At 34.3% G+C, this 27,893-nt stretch overlaps 1 protein-coding gene across 11 annotated transcripts; it reads left to right on the top strand.

The window, feature by feature from the left end:
- RBM39 (RNA binding motif protein 39) lies at positions 1 to 27,893 on the top strand. 11 transcript variants are annotated; one of them, XM_056811787.1, is made up of 20 exons: positions 895 to 964; positions 1,190 to 1,262; positions 2,782 to 2,831; positions 3,412 to 3,491; positions 3,605 to 3,660; positions 6,204 to 6,275; positions 7,631 to 7,825; positions 10,744 to 10,809; positions 10,907 to 10,960; positions 13,122 to 13,239; positions 14,896 to 15,048; positions 15,856 to 15,993; positions 17,157 to 17,222; positions 20,069 to 20,273; positions 20,819 to 20,896; positions 23,029 to 23,061; positions 24,959 to 25,040; positions 25,467 to 25,572; positions 26,717 to 26,795; positions 26,879 to 27,893. In XM_056811787.1, exons 10-20 carry the CDS (start codon positions 13,177 to 13,179, stop codon positions 26,977 to 26,979), a joined length of 1,104 nt encoding a protein of 367 aa, XP_056667765.1. In that variant the 5' UTR covers positions 895 to 964; positions 1,190 to 1,262; positions 2,782 to 2,831; positions 3,412 to 3,491; positions 3,605 to 3,660; positions 6,204 to 6,275; positions 7,631 to 7,825; positions 10,744 to 10,809; positions 10,907 to 10,960; positions 13,122 to 13,176; the 3' UTR covers positions 26,980 to 27,893. The 11 variants fall into 11 exon arrangements, 10 of the variants coding, with proteins under 10 accessions (XP_001371651.1, XP_056667765.1, XP_016283073.1 ...); XM_016427587.2 differs by lacking the exon at positions 6,204 to 6,275; XM_056811785.1 differs by lacking the exons at positions 1,190 to 1,262; positions 6,204 to 6,275.

Here is a 27,893-nt window from a genome sequence, read left to right as displayed (position 1 = left end):
CGGCTTAACAGTAGCCCCGGCGGCAGCTACAGCGGCAGCGCCTCCCTGAGACGCGAGCACCACACTTCCTCGAGAGCCCGCACAGGTAAGAGGCCTCGGCGATAGTTTTCTTAACTCCATTTTCCTTCGCCTTCGTTCCTCTGTGCACGGATCCGACCCCGCCTGGGGTCGAAGGTACTCGGATTCTCTCTGGTTGTGCTGAGCCGCCGGGGTGGCCAGGAAGGGGAAGGGGGAGGGGGAGGGGTGACTCCATAGGGGCGAGCCAAGCCGGGGGTGGGGGCGGGCGGGAAAGGGAAGTTGCCTTGGTTTCTTTCTGCCGCTTGGGTAGGAGTTTCGGGGTCTGGGCGGTAGCCATGAGGCGGAGAAGCCCCGGCGTGGACGTCTACTAGTCACCTCCGGGAACCCCAGGCCTAGGCTCGGGCCCCCGGGGTGGCCGTGACCTCTCAACATGGCGCGGGGCGAACGCGGCCCTGCCAGAGCCCCCCGCCCTTCCTGAGGGTGTTTCCTTAAGCCCCTAATATGGCAGGAGGCAAGGGCTGACCCTGGTGGCTTACTTAAAGCTGGTGAACGAGTTGTGGGTGCCCTCGGTTCCCTCTTCCGCCCGCGGCCTGTGTGAGGTAGGCTGGCTAGTGTGAGGTAGGCCACCCACCCCACCCCCACCCCAAGCATCTATGACATGTGAGGCGGTCAGCCTTCTCGGGGTTCTTGTCCCAGGCAGTTTGCTCGACCGAGGCATCCCTGTTGCCCGGCATTTAGAGTGCGTTATTAAGTAACTAGGTTACTAAACAACTTGAGGATCTTTCTGATGTTGGGAAAGAACTGTTTCCAGAGTTTAATAACAAGACGAAAGAAATCAAGTGAAATGCAGGCTTAATGAAATCGCCCTTGCTTTTTTTGTAGGTGTTCTGAAAGAATGGCAGACGATATTGATATTGAAGCAATGCTTGAGGCTCCTTATAAGAAGGTGAGAAAAACATGTCGGTGAGGTTTTACATATTCTTTAATTTAGCATTATTCATGAAACTACTGCTGAAATGTAAACTAACATCCCCGGAGCCCTCATGATTTATCTTATCAGAGATGCATTACATGTAACTTACAAAGTAAATATATGCTATTGATGTAATAATATTGTGCAGTAGTTTCACTTCAGCGTGATGAATAAATGCCCATCTATCTCTCTTTGTAGACTTGCCTAACGATATCTCACCTCTACTCCCATGAATTCACCTTTGATTCCAGTGTGAACTGTCAATCATAAGGTAGTAATTGAGTGACTTATCGCTGTACCGTGGTCCCCTAGGTAAAATGACTCAACTAAGAATTACCAGCTCCAGTTTGGTATAGCAAGAAAAGGTGAATGCAGTGGTTTGGGAAAATAGCAGGGGTCCAAGAATACTCATATTACCAGTCTGTGGCAAGTAAATCTTGTAATAAGGAAAGTTTTCTCAACTCAAGTAATGAGTGAGATTTGCATTTTTATCTTATTTTTTGGTGTAAATGACTGGTCATAGTAAATCTTAAAAACAGGTCAGGTTACAATCAGCTACTAAGTTAATAAAAAGCACATGATAAATTCTTGGATCCCTGAATAGAAATTTCTTAGCCAATTAAAGAGGCAATATCACAGTACAGTGTTATTTTAAAACTTGTACTGTCCTCACTTTTGTAATAACTTAATTAGGACCTGCTATAATATTTCACACTAAAAATCTTTTTTTAAAAAACTGTTGGATTATGTAGAGTAGTTAGTTTTTGACCCATTTCTCTATGGCAGCAAAACTATACTGTATTACTCTTTTCACCAGATGGTGGTGAAAGTGTTAACTATATGCATGCATTATCACTGGTTTCACAAACTGTTATAAAGTTAGCAGTTATTCTCTTAGTACAACTGGTGTAAATAAAATTAAAATAAAACTGGTGTGATTTTTAAAGAAATTAAACCGATATTTGTTTTGGAGTGTGTAGCTCGACCATGTGGTACCAATTGTGGATGAGTACTTACTAGCTATAAACATTGTATACTTAGTTTTAAGTAATAACATAGAATCTTGAAAGAGCTACTTTCTTAATTTGTAATGTTAAGATTTTTGTGCTACCGGTAGTTTGACATGGATATTTTTTCCATGTAAAACAGGTATGGAAATAGGGAATGTTTAGGCTGGACTGGTGGATTATTAATGACTTTCTTGGGTTCTTGGGAGTCAACATTACTAAAGCAGTGTGAATCCCTGTTTGCTTCAGGGCGAGATGTGTGACAGAGGTGGCATCAAGCTCTTACAGTCCCAACCCTCCAACGAAAATGGGCGAAGATCTCAGGAATGGCATCGGTCACAGGAAATCGATAGTGGCTGGCTGCTAGCATGGCCACTTGGGGCTTAGGCAGAAATATAGCCGTGGTACTGATGAAAGGGACATAGTACATGGAATAAAACTTTAAACATGAGTCTTTATGTTTTCTAGAAATTACATTTAACCACTTCAGCGCTATAAATCCATAGGATAACTTACTCTAAACTATGTAAGAGATACCTAAAGTTTAAATTGTTTTATATGGACAGCATAATTCTTGCATTTTATTGTATGCCTAAAATGTAAACAGCAAAGTGGTTAAACATATCCATCTAAATTTTTTTTATAGCTTTCCAAATTAAACTATTAATAAGTAATTAGTTTTTAAATTGTTTTGTATTTTTTTATTCCTGTTCCCTTTACCCTTTGACAACTTGAAATGTTTCCACTTCGTCCTCATGATGTTCTTCTATCAACCCTGCTTAGGATGAGAACAAGTTGAGCAGTGCTAACGGCCATGAAGAGCGTAGCAAGAAGTAAGTTTTTGGAAGGGATTCAGGGGGGATAAAAACTTTGTTATTTAAAGCATGGAACCTAACGATAAGTAAAGAATTTACTGATAGTGTCTTTTATTGCTTGGAATCTTAGAAAATAAATTTTTCCTTCTGGACCTTTTCCTGCCTATTTCATAACTTGACCCAATTTGTATTTTGTTGTTAACCAAAGTTGAATACCCAGCTTTTCCAACACTTTGTAGTCTTTCCAATTTTCTAAAAACTATTTTATTGCCCTTGTGTTGTATATCTTCACACTACCATCTTTTTAAGCCTTATGGAACAGTAAAATGTGATTTTAAAAACTTAGAGAAACTACTTGCCCCAAATCATACATATAATACTACTGACAAAGCCAAAACTGAGTTTAAATCTGCTTGGTTCCTTTTTGTAATCACTGCACAAGGTTTTACTATATTTTTCCCTTTTTTCGAGTTATATATCTACTTAATGCATCTTGTTTACTGTGTGTGAAGAACCCAAAATAATACATGTGCTTTAGTGTCTTTAGACATACATACATCCTTCCAATTAGAAATTAATGGCCTGACCTTTTTTTAAGGAGGTTGTAGCAGATGATTTTTTTGAGGTTCCTTTCACCTCTGATGGAAAATCTTTATCATCATCAAACATATGTTTCAGGTAATGTTTGAAATGTGTCATTAAACATTTTTTGTTGTATTCATGATGCATATAGTGCATCTTGCAAAAATGATTTTACTTATTTGATTCTTTTTGGCTCTTTTCCTCCTAAGAGCTCAAAGTTCTTCACTATACACTACCTCATGCATCCTTACAACAACTTTGTTAGGTAGGTAGATATAATTTTTATAAAATAGATAAAATGTATTACTAATTTATTAATGAAATAAATTTTTATTTGGATGTACTACACCAGAAAAGTTTGTGGGTTGTTGGTTTTTTTTTTTAATATGTATTATTTCAAAACCTATTATACATAGTCCCTTCTGAATTAGATGAGAGTAACTTTTAGGAAATACCTGGCTTTTATTTGCATGATTTTATTTGAGGATACATGGAGGAAATTGTCATCATAAGACATTTGGAACATGCAGTTTCTTATTTGTAGTATTTTACTCCCTTTACCATAATGTTGAATTATTTACTTAGAAGCAAACAGGTGTTTGAGAGAAAGTTTCAATGTACCTTGAAAGGTTTTATGCAGAGCCTTTGATAATGGCAATTTCTGTAACCGCAAAAACATCCAAGAGTATAATTGAAAACTGGGAATAACTCATACCTGGATATCATGTCTCAATTAGAGAGGAAAAAGCAAATATATATCCTAAGTGGATATGAAGAAATAGCTTCTTTTTTTTTTTTAAAGGAACAAATGCTTTCATTAATTCCCAGTATCACCAAGTATTCCTTATTGCTGGCAATTCTTTGGATTTAGGTGTAGAACTTGTTTTCTAAACTTAGTCAAGCATTAGAATAAACTATTGTACCATTACTTAGCTGAATAAATGGAGTTGGTAGAACTAATATTAAAGTGGCTTCATATACTCCAGAGTACAGGAAAGGACCTTGTAGATTTGCATAGAAGACAAGTAGACAATTGCCCATAATATGATTTAGGGTTGGTTTTAGATAAGAAACAACCTGGGGGAGGAGGAAGGGTGTTGTTTCTATAAAGTTTTAAAAGATGTTTTTCTAAAATACATGTTATCAAAGGTTTCTGGTGCAGATAGTCATTATGGGTGACTAATCACAGGGATCCATTGTTCTGACATTGCTACCCCCTACTAATAAAAGCTTGTAAATAAGAAAGGAAGCTTAAATTCTGAGTAAAAGACAGCAGGAAGAGGATGCTACTGTATTTGCTTTCTAAGGGAAATTTTGTATAAAAGCAACTTAACCATTTTCCAAAATCTTCTGTGTATATTAGTCTTGTTCAGATAATGATGAACACTAGGTCTTTTGACCAAATATATACTTGTTTTATTTCTCTCGTTCTTTGGGAAGACATTTGAACAACAAAATGCATATTTGGGATCATCAAGACATTGAATCATTGATTATAAGGCAGCTAAAATTGACCTTTTTTTTTAAATTCACCAAAGTTGATGCCAGTACAAGTTTGGGGGATTAAGGGAATATTATTCATTTAGTTTAGAAATTCTTAAAGAATGGGGCTCTTAAATTTAGCAAAAGCAGCTTGACAAAAATTAAGTGCTTTAATATGTTACTTGCAAATAGAAAGATGAAAACCAAAGAAGTCTCTGTCCTTAAGGAGTTTTAAGTTCAAATAGATGTGTCTTATGATAATGTTATTAAATGAGAAAAGGTTTTTAATCCTTTAAATATTTTCATATAAAGTTGAGAGCCAAAAACATAATAGGACCCCTTTAGGACAATAACATATCCAAAATAACCAAAATAGCTAATCTAAAATGCATTTATAACAGATGGAACCAATTTGACATGTACACAGACATTTAATATTAAAAGAGTGGGTGTAAAGATGATAACAAAATGGAATATTGTGGGTACCTTGGTGTTGATTTTCCATAAAATTTAAACAAATGATTCATGCTGCTTTAGAATTACTTCAAATACCAATATGCATTACCCTTAAAATTGAGATTTCTCTATATAATGGAATAAGATAAATTTAAGTACAGGTTTTGACATGACATTACAACATATTATTCAACAAAAACCTGAACCAGTAAGTGACCCACTTCAGAAATTAAACAGAATTAAAACAAGAATTTGATTATTATCTTGGAATTAGACATAGGATTTGTCCTGTTATATAGATTTTAATTTTGACCTGTTTGACTTAATTTCTAAAGAAACACTTAAAATATGCTTTTATTTAGATAATTTTATTGACTAAGTAGTATAGCATGTTACTATCTTGGTAGTCATGCAGCATTTTGCCTGATCAGGGCTGCCATTAAAAACTTTTTAAAGTAGCTGTTGAAGTTGTAGAAATCCTCTCTTTGAATTGGTCTTGGGGCCATTGATAAGTATATATAAGAAGGTTGTCCATTGCATTTTCTATTTAATGATTATTATTATGAGCATATGTCTTCATCTAAAAATAAATAGTATTTGTGGGGCATATCTTTATTTACTTATTTTTATTTGACTGCCCTACCTATTGAGTAAAAAAAAAAGTTTTTAAGTCTGACTCTAAAAGTCCTTCAGCAACCTATATGATACAGTGTCAGGTTTTCCAGGCAACAAAGTTGGAATGTTAGCTGTTGCCATGTTGAGCATTACTATGGTGACGTCTATATAAATAATGAGTGTAGCCTAATTTTCTGACATGTGCTATTAGCATATAAATTTCTGACAGTCAGGTGGATTATCTTGAAATTTTAGACAAAGTTTCTGCCTCCTTGGAAAGCTCTACATCTCCTTGTGATTGGAGTGTGGGTTTCAAGATTCCAGAAGGTGGGTGTCTTCGTTTTCTATTTTCAATGCATTCCCAGACGACCTGCTTCCAGGATCTCTGAGGCAGATCGATAATTACTCCTATGCTACTTTTGCATTTAAAATTCTTCATCTGGACTAAAAATTGTTTACATTTCAAAAATAACACAAAGACTTAAAATATATCAACTACTAGTAAATGCCTGAACTTTCAGCCACTACAAATTGACTTCCTTCTTAAAGGGGAAAAAAATCGTCTTTTTTGTTAAAAACTTTTTTTTATGTTGAAAAAGGAATATCTGTCTTTAGAAGCATTTAACTTTTGGGTGGGTATGGGTGGAATACAAATGCTTCATTCTGTAAATTGACTGGGTTGTGTGTAAGGGGAGTTTATATTAGGAAAGGGCAGTGTATATTATTAAAGTATAATTTTTAATAATGTTAAAAGTATTACTGTGTTATACTGAAAGTCTGCTTAAACTGGATCCTAATTTTTGATTGCATATCAGATTGATTAACTGAATTTAGCTTTCCTATCTTGGTCTTAGATGTGAACACAGGAAAAAATATAAATTCAGTACACATCCTGATACGTAACAATTAAGAAAGTCCAGAAAATTGGGATTATCAGTTTAAATTGATTAAATTTGATTATGCATTTAGATATTGACAGAGTATTTTGTACATTGTTTTCTCAAGGGAAAAAGGAAATCAGCTTAATTATGGGCTTTTCCCCCCATATCTTAAAAGAACAGACAAAAGTGCTATGGATGGGTAAAGTTAAATGTCGGATGATATTTAGTGGAAGTTTTTGTATATCATATAATTAATGGTGCTTAAACTGCATTCTTAATTCTTGAGTTAATTTTAATGGCCAGTTTTGATACTGCATTTTTTTTGTACTCTAATTGTATATACAGGTTGCTCTAAATTTAACTAGATAATTCACTTTTGAATCTATCCTAGAATTTAAGTTAATAGTTCCAATTTACAGAGGCTTGGAACAAAAACTCAATTTCCCTTGCTACTTAAAAGTATCAGCCAGTAGAGGACCTCATAACCATTTCTTTATTGGCCTAGAAAGTTCTTCTCTCAATCAGCAGCTACTTTAAGTAGGAGTGAGACTTCATTTAAAGATAGCTAGTTGCTGATACTATTTTGTAACGGCAAGTAGAAGTGTAGGGTTTGTAGAGAATGTTAATTTCCATTTGGCAAAATATTTTCAAAGGTTTATTCATAAGTGTACATGATAGTACATGACAGTGACTTATAATACAAATTTTATAAGATGATAATTAAGAGTAAAATAATGCCAAAGAAAGGGAAATAAATAATTTTTTTAAATTTGCAAAATAAATGCAATCTTTTCTTTGCAGGAGAAAAAAAAGCAAGAGTAGAAGTCGAAGTCATGATCGAAAGAGGAGCAAAAGTAAGGAACGGAAACGAAGCAGAGACCGGGAGAGGAAAAAGAGCAAAAGCCGTGAACGGAAACGTAGCCGAAGCAAAGAACGAAGACGAAGTCGTTCTAGAAGTAGAGAACGTCGTTTCAGAGGCCGATATCGAAGTCCCTAGTATGTAATCCACAAATATTCATTTCCTGGCCTGATATTCTTTTACTTGGTATAATTATTGGGAAAGAGGTTATTAAAAATAACTTGATAATGAAAGAATTATCTTTGGGTTTAAGAGGTGCTAACATTCTCAAAGACTAATAGAGTTAATGACATTCAAAAGCTAAAAGTACTGAAATGAAAAGCTAGATAGTCAGGTGTGGTATTCATGCCTATAATTCCTGTTTCCAGAAAGGTTAAATGAGGTTGGTAGATCACTTAAGTTAATTGAGCTAAATCAAGTGCCAATATTATAAGCCACCAGGAGTAAGGGAACCCACCAACTACACTGCCTTAAAAAGGGGGACAAATATGCTTAAGTCCAAAATGGGGCAAAGTTTCTATACTGATCAATAGTGGGAAAGGGCCCAGAGATGGTCTTGAGCACCTGTAGCCCAAGCAAGAAGGAATAGATTATCTTCCTCATTTTTCTCATAAAAAAAGCCCAAAGGCTTAATAAAACATAACATTATTTAAACTATAATCTAGTTTATATAATGTACTAAACTATTAACAGAACCCTCAAGAGTGCTGTTGAATGGTTTCCTTAGCCAAATTAAAGAATATTTGGACTAAGTAATCAATCATTAGTCTGAATCGAGAAAGGAAAAGTTGCAGGAAATAGGTTTAACAAAGGGCATCGTTCTACACAACACTTAAATTTTTATATCTCTGAGATGACTATTATATTAACTATTAAAAATCCTTTACTTTATAAAATTAACATTGTTTGATATTATTTCCAAATATCTAGTAAGTTACACAAGGGAACATAACACAGTGGAATTTACCTCCACTCTGTTTCTAAAAGTCTATAACAGTTTTAGGGGATTTTTTCCAAATCTTTTTTGCTACACATGGCTTGAATAATGATCTCTGTTTTAACTATATGGGTTACCTGCTAATAATGGCAATTGGAATATAATGCCACGTTTGATGTTACAATGAGGATATGAACCAAAACTTTAAAGCCAAAGCATTTGTCTGATAACAGAATGGTCAGCATACAAACTGTAGGTTCATTTATTAAGTTTTTATTGGAATAAGAAATGTTCTGGTTACATTGGAGCATTTAAAAAAAATTAAGACCACCAAATGGCTAAAGTTTAAGGAATTTCTATCACAATAACAATATATATAACTCTTAATACAAGACCACAATACAGGAAACTGTAGCATCTAGACCAGGCTCTATAGTAAGTAACTCTGGGAATCTCCCTTGCAAAGCATACCACCATTCTGCTTTGGTTTAAGTCTTTGTAGAATTTAAGGATTGGTGTCTGCAAGCCCCAGTGAACTTAATAAGTTGTATAGTAATGATTACTTCATAAACCACTCATAAAAAGGCAGTATAGTTGCTGTGATAATACAAGAAACTCTGCATGTCTGTTTTTATTTAACTTCCAGTATTTTTTTTATAATCTAGTGACTTTTCAAAAATCTTAAAATGGTATAAAGATGGTATCAATGTCTGTATTACAGTAGTGCTGCATATATTATAATAGACCTATTTTGACTTCAGATACATGTTTTATGTTCAAAAGTTTTCCAATAAATATAAATGAAATCTGTAAATTAGGATTTACTCAGCAAAAGTTTACATTACAATAATAGGGCAGGTCTGTTCTGTTATACTACTAATTTGCTTAATTTTCCTTTACATTTTAATGATTGAATATCATGGAAGAAATTTTCCTCTGAGATTTAACCATCTGGATTGTATAACTTACTTTCAGCAAGTAGCATGTTATTAAAAGTAGAGAGGACAAGTAATGGAACTTAATGGATTTGTTTTTTCTACCTTTTAAGAAAAACAGGTTATTTCCCTCTTAAATTTAAAAGATTTAACATAAAACATAATTGAAACATCTCTGAATTAGTTGCTAAGATTTACTTAAAGGAGCTAATTTATAGTTAATTGGCATAGTCTAGATTTTATTTGTACCCTAAAAAAGGAACAGTAAGTACTTTTAAGTTAGCAGCAACTTGAAACATACCACCTTTATCTTCTCTCAAAATCAAAGTGAAAAAAAAAAAAAGATTACTCTTTTCAATAAATTCAAACTGGTATCCTAAAAATAAAAAGTGTGAGATAATCTGCAGAAGTACTACCAGTTATTAAAGTTTCCTTTAATAAAAACTTGGGAGTTAGGGGCAGCTAGTTGGCTCAGGGGATAGGGAGCCAGACCCTGGAGATGGGAGGTCTATGGTTCAAATATGACTTAAGATATTTCCTTGCTGTGTGAACTTGATTGCCCAACCCTCAGAGTTCTTCCACTTTGGAATTAATACATAGTATCAATACTAAAACAGAAAATAAGGGTTTCTTTAAAAACAAAATTTGGAGATAGTGGAGCATTAAAGAATATTTTCTTATTTTGGTCATATCACAATTTGTGCCACAGAATATTATAAATTATCCTTAGAGACAGGGTTAAAACAACCTGTATCTTTTAATTTGTTTTTAATGAGTATGTTTCAAGATAGTTTGTCTTGTTTGTACTCTACCTGTATTTTATGCACTTAAGATAGTTTGTCTTGTTTGTACTCTACCTGTATTTTATGCACTTAAAAGCAGTCTGGGAGGGGTCCATAGGTTTTATGACTGCTAAATGCATCTTTGGCACCCAAAAAGTTACAAAAGCTGTCCTGATTGCAAAAACTATACAATTCTGGATAGAAGGCAGTCTTCCTGGGAGGAAATTTCTATTTTTTCCCAAACTATATTTCTACCTCCTCTTTAGATTGGGAAGGTGGAAATGTGTAATTTTGTGATTAAATGTTGTAATGTAATATTAAATCTTTTAAGTGATGCATGAAAACAATTAAAACAAGGTCATCAGCCTGCAACTGGTGTAACTTTGTGTTTTTCTTTATAGCTCCGGACCAAAATTTAACAGTGCCATCCGTGGAAAGATTGGGTTGCCTCATAGCATCAAATTAAGGTTTTTAAACATACTTACGAATTGTTAAAAAATTGTTTTTCAAGTAATTAGTGTGGTGTTCTTGTTTGGGTAACTTCTGAAACTTTTAACTTTACAGCAGACGCCGCTCAAGAAGCAAAAGTCCATTCAGAAAAGACAAGAGCCCTGTGAGGTAGCTGTTGTCCCTATTTCTTATCTTCTCACAAGCTTTCAGCTTTACTAAAACTTAGCCAATTTATGCTACTGAAAAAATGAACCATGTTTTAAGTAATTTGGTATATATAATACCTTGCTGTTTTTACAAATTTATTCTTATAACCCATTTACTAAGATCCAAAGTCCTATCAAGTTGTTGACAGCTTTCATTTTTCCTTTTATAAATATTATGCAACTAAAAAGGGCCAAAATTATACTGTGCTAATGGTGTATTGAAAACTAAACTTTCCCTTTAAAGTCCCTATAACAATAGCAATGCTATTGGTATGTGTTAATTCAGTATTGTAAAAATTATTTGTTCAAATTTATTATTGCATCTAGCTTTAAAGAGACACAGGAGATAGAGTTAGACCACTCATATTTGTTTTCCTAGACCTGATATTTTCCTAAATGATTCTTTGCTGCTGTAAAATAAGAAGTATCAGACTTCATCAGACCAACTGTCCATCCAACCTAGTCTTGTCCGTCCATGACATCCTCTAAAGGTTAAGGTTTTATTCCCTTCACCCATACCCTTCACCCTGAAAAAAAAAAATCCACAGAATTTTCTTTGCTTCACTGAAAATCTATTAGGCATTTATCATTTATAAATTTCTCCATGCCCTTATTGGGATTTATATTTACACTATGACTTGTTGCAATAAGTTATAGAAGATTTACCCATAAAGTAGTACTTTATTTTGAACTCTACTGTATAAGTCGATTCAAATTTAAATGTATATTGTGTATAGTTCTGGAATTTGCCAGAAAAGCTTTTACCCTATTATATACTTCATCGTATTACCTAAATATTTTAGTTATATTTATATAAAGAAATTCCTCTAATCCCTGTGTCCTGCTAGTTATTCGCTGGATCTTCTCCAGCTCTGCTAGTTCTTTGTCTTGTTTGAGTTGCAGTCATCAGAATTACATAGAGCATTTCAGGGGTGAATGCTGGATACAGGGACTGATTTTTGTTAAAAGGGCAGGCATTCATGTTCTCTGCTTTGTTTCCAGTATGAATCCTGATGATGCCTGGTATTTTGTTGGCCCTTTTAGTCACAAGAGTACATTTGTTTGTTAACTTCAGGGAAATATACCTACAGTGGCTCTTGAACCATTTCATTTGTTAATTGCTCAGAGCCCATTTCAGTCATTCCTTACCCATATTTTGTGTATATCACTTTTCTTCCCATTTAAGCAGCTTTTATGCTCTTTAAGTTTATGCTTTCCACTGTGGTTTTTATAACCATCTAAAAAAGAATTTAGTTTAATTTTCAAATTTGGTATGAATCCGTTTAATGTTCCCTTGAAGGAGACTCACTAATTAGCACATAGAAATACCCATTTCTTCCTAAATATTACTTCCTTGTATGTCGATATTGGTTAATCCATGACACAATATTTCTTTTAATTCCAGAGAGATCCATTAGTTTTGCTTTGGTTCTTTGATGGTAGAATTAACCAGGTTTTAGACTAGGACATTGACAAAGCTTCCTAAAAGCCTAAATACACTATAGTGTTCTCCTTCCATGTTTTATGTTTTTTCCAAGAATTTTAGTTATGAAAATTGAGGAGCTTTCCCATTTTCAAAGGGTGGTTGGAAGGTGAAGTATAATAGAAGAAAGCTTGAACTTCTAATTATATATGGCAAAACAACTGGATTTTCACTGAAGACCCCAACCCCCTATTGAACTGCTCTGATAAACTTGCAGATCATATTTATAGTATTTGGGAAGGTATGCTGTGATGCCTTGCTTGAGGGAGCCATTATAGTATATTAGGAGTAAAGGCTATGTTCCTTGAATGATGCTGAAAAATTACCTAGGTGAGGATTTTTTGTTGCCTAACTTGATTTACGCAGCTGATCTTTTTGTGGAGATACTTTGAGATAGATACATCAAGATAAAAAATACTATATTTCAAATTTCCCATTCTGAAATAGGGGCAATAGTGGAAAGAGCACTGGATTGGGAATTTGGAGACCTAGATTTTGTGGTTCTGGTTTTGCCACTAATTTAGGCAAATTATTTCATCATTGAGGGACTATCAAGACTTATCCTAAAGGTTCTTTCCTACACATTCTAAAAGTTGTGATAAGAAATTAAGTGAGTTATTAACTTGGTTTCTCCCTTCAGGGAACCTATCGACAACCTTACTCCAGAGGAGAGAGATGCCAGGACTGTGTTCTGCATGCAGCTGGCAGCAAGAATTAGACCAAGAGATTTGGAGGAGTTTTTTTCTACCGTAGGAAAGGTAATTGTCTTGTTTATGGTAGATAAATAGGTAGCAAGGATAAGTCATAAGAGGAAAAGATATTGAAAGGAGGGAGGGGTGAAGGAAGAAATATTTTGGGTAGTCTAGTAATGTGCAGATGGATTATAATTTTTAACTGTTCAGCATTTCAAAGATGTTTGAAACAGTATTTCCCCATCATAATACATGGAAGGAACATAAAATTTGGGAGTCAGAGTTTCAGATCCTAACTGACACTTATTTCTTTTTTTTTTCTGTTTTGTTTTGTTTTGTTTTGAAACCCTTACCTTCTGTCTTGGAGTCAATACTGTGTATTGGCTCCAAGGCAGAAGGGGGGGGGTCAAGTGACTTGCCCAGGGTCACACAGCTGGGAAGTATCTGAGGCCAGATTTGAACCTAGGACGTCCCAGCTCTAGGCCTGGCTCTCAATCCACTGAGCTACCCAGCTGCCCCCACTTACTTCTTTTTTACTTTTGGCAAGTAACCTTATTTGCTAATCTTGAATTTTCTCATGTTAATGTAAAAAAACCTTTTGAGGATTAATAGTACTAAACTGACACAAAAATGTTCAGTAACTGAAAAATTGAATGGGTTGGAAAGGAAGCTTTTGTTGGAAATTTTTTGAGATTATGAATGAATTTTTTGTTTGTGATTTGAGAAGATAGGTTGGTTGTAAGGGGGGGGGGGCATATACTTGATTCTAAGGCAACAAAATGTTTTGATTTTTTTTCCCCTGTATAAACAATGCTTTAAAACTGGGGATTCTTAAATTGTTTTTGGTTTGGTTTGGTTCCTTTATGATCTTGTATGTTATTTATTTTAAAATAATTGTGAGAAACGTTTTATAGGCTTCCTCAGAATGCCAAAGAGGTTCTCATGGCATAAAAAGTGCTAAGAAAACCTTACAAGAAAACCATAATAGGATTATTTGTTGAAACCAAATTATGAAGGCATTGTTCGTGATCTCACTGTGTTGGGACATGAAAATAGTCCTTTGTAATAAATCAACAAGCATTTATTAGGCACTGTGCATTCTTTAAGTATGGAGTGAGTTAGAACTGAATAAGTTCAGTAGATGGCAAGAACCTTTATTATTTTTCATTTTTATTTAATTAGTTTAGAAAAATTTTCCATGGTTACAGAATTAATGTTCTTTCCTTCCCCTTCTCCCCACCCCCACTCCCCTCCTTGAGCAGAAGACTCCACTGGGTTTTACATGTATTATTGTTCAAAACCTAAAATAACCTTTATTTTTCTTCCCTAGGTAACTTTTCATTCCAGCTAAAATAAATTCTTTATAGATGTTTTCAGGTTAAATATAGTTTTCTTCTAAGATAGAAAATGGGATGCCTTTTTCTTTCCAAGTGTACAGAATTTTTACTAACTACACAGTTTATTAAAACTTGCTTTTCTAGGGGGCAAGCTGGGTGGCCCAGTGGATTGAGAGTCAGGCCCAGAGAGAGGAGGTCCTGAGTTCAAATCTGTCCTCAGATGCTTCCTAGCTGTGTGACCCTGGGCAAGTCACTTAACCCCCATTGCCTAGCTCTTACCACTCTTCTGCCTTAGTACCAATACACTGTATTTGATTCTAAGGCAGAAGGTAAGGGTTTAAAACAACAACTTGCTTTTTATAAACTACCTTTATTTTTGTTTTAGGTCCGTGATGTAAGGATGATTTCTGATAGAAATTCAAGAAGATCCAAAGGAATTGCTTATGTAGAGTTTGTTGATGTTAGCTCAGTGCCTCTAGCAATAGGATTAACTGGCCAGCGTGTCTTAGGAGTGCCCATCATTGTACAGGCCTCACAGGTAATTTTCTCCTGGTTATAGATTTTTATTAGTAAATTCTCTTTCTATCCTTATAATGGTCTGTTTTCTCTACTACCCATTGCACACAATATATAATAGGTTGTGGGTTTTTTTTTTTTCATTTCGTGTTTGAGGTTGGGAATTTAGAGATTTTTTTTTAGTGGCACTGGGTTAAATTGCTAATTCATATTTTGCCTAAAAATCTTATTTTTAATACATTGAATTTTCTCCATCCATTTCATAAAAATAGGATTGTATTCTACAAGTGACTTTATGCCTGCTATTTGAGATTATCCATGGCAAAATAACTTGACAATTGAAGGTTTTGACTTAGAAGTGATTTTTTTGGATTTTTTTTAGGGAAGAGTCAGAAGGGAATAAACATGCCTATAGTAGTTCCTATAGGCAAAGCATTGTGCTAAGTTATGCTTTACAAATATCTCTTCATTGAGATCTATTTAACTATTAAAATATATTTTTTCAAACTTTTCTTCTTAGTAAGTTATAGTTTGGGGTTCCCAAGTCAAAAGGATTTAATAGTAGAAACTTGATCATCAATGGTCAAATCAGGTCACATACACACACACTAAGATGATCTGATAATTAACTTTGACTCTCCTGTACATGGTGTATTCTTAGACAAATAAAATCTAGATAAATAGGAATAAATTTTTGGGAAATGCCACTTAACATTTTTGAAATCTACTTATGTTTGAAATGTAGCAGAAAATGTTTGGGTTTGACGTGTGATGATTTTTGGTGCTTTTTAAAACCATTCATGGTCATTTTTTTCTTTTTTATGTATAGGCAGAAAAGAATAGAGCAGCAGCAATGGCAAATAACCTACAAAAAGGAAGTGCTGGACCTATGAGACTTTATGTAGGATCATTACACTTTAACATAACTGAAGATATGCTTCGTGGAATCTTTGAGCCTTTTGGCAGGGTGAGTCCTCTTTGAAATTCTTGCTCTTTCAAATTAAGTGAGTAACCTAATCTGAACCCTTATTCCTAAGGACCTGATATATATTTACTGATTAATCATTTAGGTTGAAATAATAGTGGTCTCAGAATAGAAAATGTATTGCACTGTTCATAAACAAAACCTATTTATTTTGAGTTTTAAATTCTCTCTAGCCCCATTCCACCTATTAAAGAAGAAAAGTAATATGATGCCCATTATTCATATGAAGTCATGCAAATGTTAGTCTATATTAGGGTCCCCTCCCTCCAAGAAGGGTATGCCTGCAAGAAAAATAAAATAAAAGTATAAAAACAACATGCTTCAATCTGCACTTGAGTTCATTGGTTCTCTCTAAAGGTGACTAGCATTTTTTCATCCTTTGGAATTATGGATCATTGTATCACTTAGAGTAGCCAAGTCATTCATAGCAGAGCATCATTTACATCGTTGCTGTTACTGTATACAGTGTTCTCTTAGTTCTTCTTACTTTACTTTTCATTCGTTTTGTCATGTGTTTTTTCTGAACCCTGTCCCCTATAATTTCTTAGAGCAGAATTCATTTACATTTCTCTTATGATTTAGAGAATATTTTTTGTGAATTAATATATAACTTTTTCCTGAAGATTGCCTGTTCATATCCTTTTACCACTTCTTACTTGACAATGACTATTTTTTATGAGTTGACTCGCTTTGAATCTTTTTAACAAATACAAATCTGATTAATAGAAGTTTGGAGCCAGTAACTGAAATGAATTTATTATCTTTCCTTTCTCTAAGAAATTCCTTTTGTTACAAAATGGAGATAATACTGTTATTAAAATTGCAGAATCATAATGTAGAAATTTTGCATGTTTGTTACACATTTTAGTCTACTGAGCCACCCAGCTGCCCTCTAGTTCCGGTTTTTTTTTTTTAATATTGAACAAAATTTTCTAATCTCTTTGGCCAGATTTGTATACCATTTTTTGAGGTGATTGAAATGTATTAGAAATTTCTGAAGTTTGATGTAGACATAAATGTTTCTTTGAAAAATTTTAAAGTATGTTTAATATTAGCCTTATTCCTTGAATAATACAGATTTTTGAGCTCTTAACACTAATTTTTGGTCTTACATGTAATGGTTAAATTGTCTAATCTGGTTTCAGATTGAAAGCATTCAGCTGATGATGGATAGTGAAACTGGTCGATCCAAAGGATATGGATTTATTACAGTAAGTATAGGCCAATATCGGGGTTTTAAATTGATGTGTTGTAGAGTAAAGCCCATATTACCAATTGATTGTTCAGTAGGATGAAATTACATCTGAATATTTACTTTAGTATTTTCTAATATTAAGTTAAATTTTAGAATATAATTTTGTTTCTTCCCAAGAAGATGTTAAACAGCATAAACTGTCTTTGTGTTATTGTCACTTAGTTCAATGTCTACACATAATAAGTATTCGGTAAATTTGTGTAGATTAATCAATAGTAGGCTTTAAATAAATGTTAGTTGAATTGCTATTTGGGAGTATATGGATACATTATAATGAATAGAGAGATGGTTTACAATGAATATAAAAAAGTTACTATGTACAGGTTTTGTTTTAGTCTTTTATAGGCATAATGTTTAGATCAGTTCTTAGCTTCTTGGGAGTTTAGTGTGTAAGGTCTTTTTCTTTTTTTTTTTCTTTTTTTAGTACAGTGGAAAGAGTGGTGGATTTGGAAACAGGATTTGGGCTTGAATCCTGGCTTTGCCATTTAAGTGGCTGTCCTTGGCACAAGCAATTTGACCTCCTTGGTCTTCATTTTCTTCATCTGTAAAATGAGTGTATTGAATAGTCTCTATGGTCCCTCTCCTACTCTAAATCCATGATTTCTGGTTTTAAACATTCTTCCTACAATTTCAGTTATTCTTTTCATTTACCTGAACTTTTAGTCGTCAATCTTACTGTAAAGTTCAATCCAGCTTTCCTGAGTTATAACAAAATCTTGATTTTTGAGTGAATATTTTATTTGCTTTGTTTGATCTCAGTTTTCTGTCTGGAGACAATTGCTCCATAGCCAGGGAAAAGATTTATTTAACATTGACTGCCTGCAGAGCCCTAAATGAAAATGAATTGTCATTAGATTAAGTATAACTGATCACAGCATGCATACATACATCATTTTTCTAATAATAATTAGGGTAATGAAAAATTTTCAAAATGACTTAAATCTATTTTATTCCTCCTCTCCCCAAATAAAATGTGTGAACTTGGACTTAATAGTCCGGTCTTGGGGATTATACAGTTTTTATTAAGATTCTTACTAGTTTAAATATCTACTCAATGGCAGTATGTCATTTAGAAATTAAAATTTAGGCTCAAAAAGGTAAATTGGCTTGCCTAAAATTAAACCACTTAAATGTTTTACTTGATTCATATTACAAATGTGCTCTGAGTTAAATGCATAAGCTAAGAACATTTTAACTTAAAAAGATTTGAATGCATTTGTGAATACTTTTCATGTACAACTATATCATTCCACAAATTTAGTCTCATCCATAACATTTTTGTTACAAGTTGTTTTAGACAAGGAAATAGCCTTGAAGTTAAATATCATTAATAGTATATGTCCAATAAGGAGTCTACTTGTGATAACTTACTCTTAACCTCCTAAAACATAGGAAATAAAGATTTATATAACTCATCCACTGATGAAAAAGATCTGCTAGGCAGAAGGAAAGGGTGTGTTTGTGACAACACTTCTCTTTCCTCAATTAAATTCCATTCTTACTATTGCAGTTTGCTTTTTTTTTTTTACCATTGAGATAATACTGAGGCTGGGTGTCAACTCATTTTTTTTTTCTCTAGGTCCTGCAGGCTAGAAATGTGATTCAGTTCTAACAAAATTCCAATACGACAAAAGAATTTGGATGTTTTGTGGAGTTGAATATAAGGAGATTTTACTTGTATACTCTCATGGTGATCTCTACACGGTTTCCCTTGGTGATCTCATCTTGTCCCATGGGTTCAATTATCTTGCTATAGATGACTCCCAAATCTATATATCCAGTTCTAATATCTCATCAAATTGCCTAGTAGACATTTCTACTGGGATGTGTCATTGATATCTCAACTTGAACATCCTCCAAGTAGCATTTAGCATCATGTGCACCCCACCCCACCTCCACCCCCATGCACTTCTTCCAAACTTAACCTGTTTTTATTGATGGTTTCACTGTATTCCCAGTCACCTGAATTTCTAACCTCAGAGTCATCATAGCACTTTTCTTCTCCCCTAGTCCCTTAACACAATATCTAATAAGTTGCCAAGTTCAGTTGATTCTATCTCTATAGCATTTCACAGCTTTCCCTTTCTTTCCACTCCCATAGCCGCTGCCACTCTAGTCAGGTCCTCATCACCTCTCTTGGAACTATCATAATAGCCTCCTAATTTTTCCAACCAGCCTTTTAAGCCTGATTTCATATTACTCTGCTTCATGATCTGTATGTTCCAGCCTCAGTACAGTACCTCGCAAATAGTAAGCATTTAATATATACTTGTTAGATTGAATTTGAATACGTGGAAAGCCACCTTTTTATTTTAAAAGAAATATCAGATTACGGGGGAAATTACCAAAGATTTATTGTTAGGATTTCCTTTAATGAGTTGGCTTAATAAAAGTAAAAGATAATTGTTAAATATTTGATTGGCATATATTCCCCCCCCCCCCCCCCCAGCATGCCTATGAGATAAAGTGGGGCACAGTAGGTTTATTATATGAGGCCCTGATCCTGTGCCTCCACATGAAAAGAGGCTGTCAACTGGTGGAGAATTCTGGATTGGGCTATATCCCTCTGCAGAGTTTTCTTTCTCTTTCCAAAAGGATGTGGTGCTCATAATCTTCTTGGGAGTTCAAAGAGTGTACAAATTTGGGATCAGAGATCATTTAAAATATATTCCCTAAAGGCAAATACATCATAAATTTAAATGCTTTTCAAAAAAGTTAGTTTTTACAATTACATGTATATGCTTTGAATATCCTACTTAAATGTACAGATTAATTTACCAAAAAAACCTTTTAATTCTATAGTTTTCAGATTCAGAGTGTGCCAAAAAGGCATTGGAACAACTGAATGGATTTGAATTGGCAGGAAGGCCTATGAAAGTTGGTCATGTTACTGAACGTACTGATGCTTCCAGTGCCAGTTCATTTTTGGATAGTGATGAGCTGGAACGGACTGGAATCGACTTGGGAACAACTGGTCGTCTCCAATTAATGGCAAGACTTGCAGAAGGTAAGTTTCTTGTAAGGATCTAAAAGGTTTTAGAAGTTTCTTCTTACCTTAAATTTGTCATCAAATTTAATGTTCATTCCTTCCAGTCGTCCTTGATTCTGGGGATTTACCTATTAGTGAGGAAGTATTTATTGGCACGTAGTGTGTTCTGGGCACTGTTGTAGGAAACTAAAGCATATAAAACCTGAATATCACAGATTCTTTGTTGATCCTATCCCATGGTAGAGGAAAATGGCATAGATTGTGTCAAATAATTATCATGTATATATCATCATTCTAAGTGAATTAGATCATGAATTGGTAATATATTTTTTTGGCTATTGAATTCTTAATGGAACATGACAGTGATGAAGTCTATCATTACCTGCCCTTGCTATTCTATAAAAACAACACCTTGGACTTTGTATTGAGAAATGGTTGCTCTAATAGGAAAAGGACCATCTAATTTTGTAATTTAGATGGACTCTATAATAAATTCTTTGTCTTTTGGTAGCTGTTTAACCCTAGTTAAGTCACTTAAAAATGTTACCTGCTTCTTTTATTAGGTACAGGTTTACAGATTCCTCCAGCAGCACAACAAGCTCTGCAAATGAGTGGATCTTTAGCATTTGGAGCTGTAGCAGGTAGGAATTAAATCTCATCTTTTTTTCAGTTCTTGAGTTTCCTCTAATTCATTTGCAGCACTATTTGTCTAAATATTTCTGGTTGAATGTTTTCAAATGGTTAGCTTTCACTTATATTCCTGCTGATTTGTCTTTCTTTATGCTTTAACTACCTCTCTGAGCCCTATTAAGGAAGTGCCGTTATTATTAACATAAGGAAGTAGAATGGCTTTAAAATAAACTCACATTTTGTTGTCATTAATGCAGGATCTTTTTAATTGTGGACTTAACTAAAGTCTTTTGAATAGGAATTAGCCAGGGAACTGGCCTCCTGCCAAAAAGGCAAGAGTTCTCAGGAGTTTTGTAGTTGACATCCATCAATCAGTTCTACATACATTTAGTTCTACCAGTTATAAATGCACCGTGAAAACTTAAATCAACTCCCACATTTCACCAAGCTGTCATGTAAGACACCGAACTGTTCTGAAACCTACAGAGTTAGGACAGCTAGTCTGATAACCATACCTCCCCCTCCCCATTTTACAATTGTAGAACCTTGAGGCCAAGTCATTAAGTGATTTTTGCAAAATTTAAACCCAGGTCTTTCGACTATTCATATTCTTTACTACTGTCCCATACAAGTTCTTCATACCTGAAACATGTATGTCGATTTAAACTGATTCCTCACTTTATCTGGAATTTGTTTGGTATTTTAAGGTATTTTTTTTTCTATTAAAATTGTCTTAAATGTGTAGTATTTTTAGTGAGGAGTAGCAATATTAAGGTGAAAGTTCAATTAACCTGCTTAAAACTTATGTAAAATCACAGATAAAAATCCTTCACCAGTCACGGAATATGGATGGGATGTGATCTGTACTTGTGAAGGGTGGGGGGAATAATATCACTGAATCCCTTGAGGGCATGGCTCTGTAAAGCCAGATGCTATATTTTTCCATCCTATTTGAAAACATTTTCAGTATATGTTAGTTGCTTAGTGAGCTAAAAGATAAATATACCTACTTCCAAGACATTTGACTTTTCTGAAGAATATTTTTCTTGGTAGAGAAAAGGGGGCAGCAAACTATTTAGAAGTGATCAATTCAAGTTAGGCAGGTAACTTTTTAAAGAATAACCTTTTTTTTTTTTCGTGACTGGTTTTTAATGTCTGATGTTTTAGTCTTTTACCAAGCCTACACCTGTTTCTTAAAACAACATGTGTAGTCTTTGGGCTACTTACACAGGCCTGCCTCTTATGAATTCCCTCCACCTTCCTGTGAATGAGTAGTTTGGGGACAACAGTTTACTATCCAGTAGAAAACTACAAAGTAGATTGAGAAAATTCTTACTCTCATTCGACAACATTCAGATGTCTACTTTTTGTGGCACTTTCTAGATGCTGAGCAAAGTACCTAGTCATAATCTCTGCTTTCTACTAATTTATGATTACTCAGGATACAGCAACCACCTCTTTAGTGACTGTCACCACCTGGGCTAAGAATACCTGTAAGTGCCATGGCAAGCATATTTAGGGATAGGCTGGGTAAAGGTAAAAAAAGAAAGGTCCCTCAGAATCACCATAGTAATCATTTAATGTTACCACTTGTAGACATTGTGTTGGAAAGGCACCAGTATTATTATTTTAATACCAGGATCTATATTTTAAAGTTTTGGGGGGAAATGTTGGAGATGGAGTAGTAATCAATTATTCTATGTACCATTATTTAGTTTTTCTCAGCTTGTCTAGCTTTTATTTTTATTCTTTTGGTACCCTTCCCCATATCATCTGTAACCCTCCCTACCCACCCCTCAAAACTAGGAATTCCATGTTATTGAAGTGTGTATGTGGGTGTGGGTATGTGTGGGTGTTTAAAAGATCATTGAGAATCAGGAGAAAGATTGAGTAAGAGGCTTTTGTAATAGCATAGTGACCCTAAATCATTAATTGAAATGGTATTACCCACCTGGATATATAAAGACCTCAATATTTAATTTGGAATAGATAAAAAGAGGTTTTGCTACCAGCTCCTCTTTAAAGGATTTTAATATATCTTGCTTTTGAATATCTGTTAATATTTTCTTCAATTCATCCTATAACTTTGAGGTTCTTCTCACTATTCTGCATTGAGCCAAAATCTTTTTTCCTTTTTTTATAGATTTACAAACCAGACTTTCCCAACAGAGTGAGGGTAAGTTTTCAATTTTTTCAATCCGTTTTTATTTAATAAGAGAGTTTGGCACATACTGTTTATAAATAATTTGTAATTTAAAATATCATCTTGACTGGCAACCTGGGTACCATGGCTTTGGGTGAATGAATGGTCCTTTTTTGATGGTGGTCCTTCTACCCTCTCTCCTACAGGAACCTTTTTCCAAGTGTCTAAAGGCCTGGTGGGTGAAAGGCCCTTTGACTTCAGGATAGGCTCTGCTCTGACTCCAGTGAGCCTCCAAGTAGTGTACAGCTGAGATGAGGTATACCTCATCTTTGAGGCTAAACATAGTGAATTGCATAGGAATTCCTGGGTCTAACAGAAGATGCACCCCAGTCAGCTTTTTCTTCAATCTTCTTTTTGCCAATATTGTGAAGTTCAGTTATTCTCCTGAATTTTATTGTGATATCAATAAAATTAAGACTGGGTTTTTCATTCATTTCTTTTGACAGAAGCCATAATTTTCATGATTCTTTGCTTTCAAGACATGTAAAAAAATTGTTGACTACTATTCATTCCATCCTATAAGTTAAAAATAATTCTTTGTTCAGGTTTCTTCATGCCCAATATGTAATGGGCATTATGGTATGTAGTAGGTCAGTGATCTTAAGATCCAGTCCATGATCTTATTGAATTAGTAATTATAATAGTATACTCTCTATGTTGAGAGAAATAAAACATCTCTAATATAGAATGATATACAAGAAAAACAGTATATGAATTAGGGGAAGGATTCATCACCAATTGGTAAAAATAAGTTGGTCTTATGCTGGGATGTTAAGAATAGGTAGAATTTCAGGAGCCAGAGGCATTTTGTTCCAGGTCTAAGGGAAAATGAGCTGAGAAATGGAACCTGTCTGTAAATCCAAATAAATCATTTGGGATGAATTGTCTAATCTGGTGGAACTTGAAATAGTTGGAATAAAGGGTTGTATGTGAGGGCAGAGAGTCATAATAGCATGGTATCTGTGAACTTGGTTTTCTTTTTATATTTACATAAATGTGTATATGTATATATAACTTCATTTTAATTTCTTTTGAATTTTAATGTGTTTTTAATTGTGTATGTTTAAAGACAAACGTGATCCCTACATTTCAAAAAGATTTACCAAGGAGTTCATGACATAAAAAATTAAAAACTCCTGATCTAGAGTATCCATGGTGTACTAGATCTTTTTGGTGGTGTTCAAGACCAAATCAGAGTTGTTACTTTTTTATTTAGTTAATACAAAAAATCAAAGGATTTTGAGCAGAAAAGTTAAAGGCATTTTTCTTTTATCTGCTAGCACTATGAAGCCAGGTGGTGGGGGCTATAAATTAACTCAGGGAAGAGAAGAAACAAAATTAGAGTGCCTTTGATGGTTTCAGGGAGGTGGTTATATGAGGAGCCTGTACAGAATTACTAGCCATACAAATAGGAGGTGAGATCTTGTAGAAATAAAGGATGTCTATGTATTTCTTTTATAGTAAACCTCATTGTTTAATTGAGAAATTACTTGATTAGGTTTAGGTTGGGAGCATTCAGTTTTGCCTCTAACTTAACCATCACATTTTCTGCCACCTTAGTGACCCCAAACATAGTTATGCCTTTTAGTGGTGGATCTTGCATTTAGGGAATGCTTTCCAATTGCTTCTCCATGTTTTCTTTTTAAGTTTTCTCTAGGTTGTTTATCTAGAATTTTTTTTTCTTCAAACATTTATGAAAATTTGGATCCTGTTGTTGTTGAAAGTCTTTCATAAATTGAATTGCTCCCCCCCCCCCCCAAAAAAAAAAATATTATAACTGGTTAAAGTGATTGATTAAAGTAGCTTGTATACTTGGTACTAGCTTACTGTATTTTTAAGGAAAGTCTTCTGTCTTCTTTTTTCTCCATAGTTACAGCTCTAGCTGCAGCTGCTTCTGTACAGCCTCTTGCAACACAGTGTTTCCAGCTTTCCAATATGTTTAATCCTCAAACGTAAGCAATGAATTTTTGTAAAATACATGTAAATCTAAAGTCCTTACTTTCATGAAATTTGTTGGTCCTTGTTTATAATGTTTAAGAATCACTTTTACCAAATTTCAAAGAAGTATGTTCTGTAAAACATTTGTCAACCTTTAGCACAAAACCAAAGATCTGAACTTTTAAATTATTTTTTCCCTTTCCCTATGGTCAGTCTTTTTATTATGAAATTACTCTTATTTCCTTTTTACTATTTATAGTTAGAAAAAAAAATTAGGAAAAGTGTGGATTTGTGGTTTTATACTGGTTACTGTTAAATGCTTTCAATATAGGCCAAAGGGTGGAAGGATTTGCTAAGAAATTGATTTATACTCGGTAGAGGTACATCTTAACAGTCCTTACTTTCATATAAATTATAATTTTGACCTATGTCTTTTACAGGGAAGATGAACTTGGCTGGGATACAGAAATAAAGGATGATGTAATTGAAGAATGTAACAAACATGGAGGAGTCATTCATATTTATGTTGACAAAAATTCAGCTCAGGTATATTCTGCTCTGAATGTTGTAAATAATAGCAATGACTTTATTTGCATTCTAGGTAAATATTGAGTAATATAAAAGACATTTTCAATGGCTGAACCCCTACTTCCATGTATTCTCTCATCATCTCTGCCTTCTTTCTTCAAGTCCTAAAAGGTCTTTCAAGTCTCTTTCATTCTAGTGGTTTCTCTTCACTAATCATTCCAATTTATCCTATGTAACACAGATTGCATAGAAAAATTTCCCCATGTTATCTCTTCTATTCAATTGTAAGCAAGGACTCTTTTGCATTTTTCTCTCAGCTCTTAGCAGAGTTTCTAGCACCTAACTTGATAAATAATGATGTATTGACAAACATACTTGTTGGTGATTGTTAGGATTCCTGATTTCTCCTAAATGTTTTCTCTCTCAAATGAGATCATCTTTATGTAGATAACAAGAGTTTTACAAAGTGCTTTCTTTTCTTTCTACTGAAATCTGATGCTCAATTAGATTTGCAACTTTAAAGCATCGACAAATGAACTAATAGAAAATGATTATGTTGCAAAAATGACCTTTGGAAATTATACACAAATTGGTAGATTGATTTATCAGTTACAAAGAGCTGTAGTGAAAAAGCAAGTAAGTTATCAGCTATGATGGAATTGGACCCCAGCCATCTTGTACATAGTAAGTGCTTAATAAGGCTTTTTTTTTTTTTATCTCTACCTTCTGTCTTGGAGTCAATACTGTGTATTGGCTCCAAGGCAGAAGAGGGGGGGGGTCAAGTGACTTGCCCAGGGTCACACAGTTGGGAGGTGTCTGAGGCCAGATTTGAACGTAGGACCTCCCGTCTCTAGGCCTGGCTCTCAATCCACTGAGCAACCCAGCTGCTCCCTGGCTTTTTTTTTTTTTTAAGTGGAAAAAACAGTATTTGACTTACATGTCTTTGGTGACACGTTTTCCCTTTAAGTAGTTGACTGCAACATTTTCTAGCCTCACAGTATAAAAATTCAAGTGAAAAGTTACTTCCTCATATTTATGATGTATCCATAATAAAATGAGTAAAAAACAAATATGTGCAGTTACAGGACACAATTGGTTTCAGACTTAACATCGTGAACTTGTAGAGGGTCTGCATTCAATAATAATTGACTTTTTGTTTCAGGGCAATGTGTATGTTAAGTGCCCCTCAATTGCTGCAGCCATTGCAGCAGTAAATGCATTGCATGGAAGATGGTTTGCTGGTAAGCTTGTCCAAAATTCTTCTAATTTGTTAATATTAAAATGTTGAAAGGGAATAATACTAAAGATTTTGTTTCTTCAACAGGTAAAATGATTACAGCTGCATATGTACCTCTTCCAACTTATCACAACCTCTTCCCTGATTCCATGACAGCAACACAACTACTGGTTCCCGTTCGACGATGAAGGAGGATTTAGTCCCTTATGTACATAGCTTTTTTTTTTTTTTTTAAAGAGGATTCAAACCTGAGTTATCTTTTATTTAGGTAAAACAAAAGGAAAGGGTCTACTGTCATTTGTATGTGATTCCTGTTACCTTGCCAGAAGGAGAAAGATATGATAGCAGGAATGCAGTGTGCTCATTCTCCCTAACTAGCAATTTCCACCGTATACAAAGCTGTTTTCTTGTTCTGCCTTGTAAATGTACATTTAGAACATTGACTAAGGTGATCTGTAGGAATTGAGAAATAGCTTAGATAAATGTACTTTATGTAAAAGGCAGACAAGGATGTAATGGTGTTTTTAATGTTTCAGAAGCCTAACTTTTTATGCAGCAGTTACATTTTACATTTCACTAAATGAATTTTGACACTTGGCTAATGGTTTAACAGAAATATGGTTTCTGGAATACATATTTAGTGTTCTGTATATGGGAAATTCAAAGACAACTAAATGAGTCCTGGCTTTAGTCAGTAATTCACCTTGCATTATGGATAAACAATTGGCAAGAAAGGGAGATTCAAAGATTCAATTTCTTGATGGTAACTTTTCAATTAATGTATCTGTAAAAGTTTCTTTGTAAATACTGTGTGTTCTGGTGTGTCTAAGGTTCCAAACAAAATGATCCCTGCATTTCCTCAAATGTACAGATAAAGTGTGGTAAGCAACACAGTCTGAGCAGGAAACAGGAAATGCAGAAATAGGTTTTGTCTGGTTGCATATAATCTTTGCTCTTTTTAAGCTCTGTGAGCTCTGAAATATATTTTTGGGTTACTTCAGTGTGTTTGACAAGACAGCTTGATATTTCTATCAAACAAATGACTTTCATATTGCAACAATCTTTGTAAGAACCACTCAAAATAAAATTCTCTTTAAAAGGC

This window comes from Monodelphis domestica, chromosome 1 (assembly GCF_027887165.1).
Source record: "Monodelphis domestica isolate mMonDom1 chromosome 1, mMonDom1.pri, whole genome shotgun sequence".
Classification (NCBI taxonomy): domain Eukaryota; kingdom Metazoa; phylum Chordata; class Mammalia; order Didelphimorphia; family Didelphidae; genus Monodelphis; species Monodelphis domestica.
Note: the sequence above shows the minus strand (reverse complement) of the source record. Positions and strands in the feature narration are given on the sequence as shown.

Excerpts from the sequence above, each read along its gene's own strand:
- RBM39 (XM_001371614.4), top strand. The coding sequence starts at position 914 with ATGGCAGACGATATTGATATTGAAGCAATGCTTGAGGCTCCTTATAAG. Across the intron at positions 15,049-15,855 it reads TCATTGTACAGGCCTCACAG|GCAGAAAAGAATAGAGCAGC; the intron begins GTAATTTTCTCC and ends TTTTATGTATAG. Across the intron at positions 15,994-17,156 it reads TCTTTGAGCCTTTTGGCAGG|ATTGAAAGCATTCAGCTGAT; the intron begins GTGAGTCCTCTT and ends ATCTGGTTTCAG.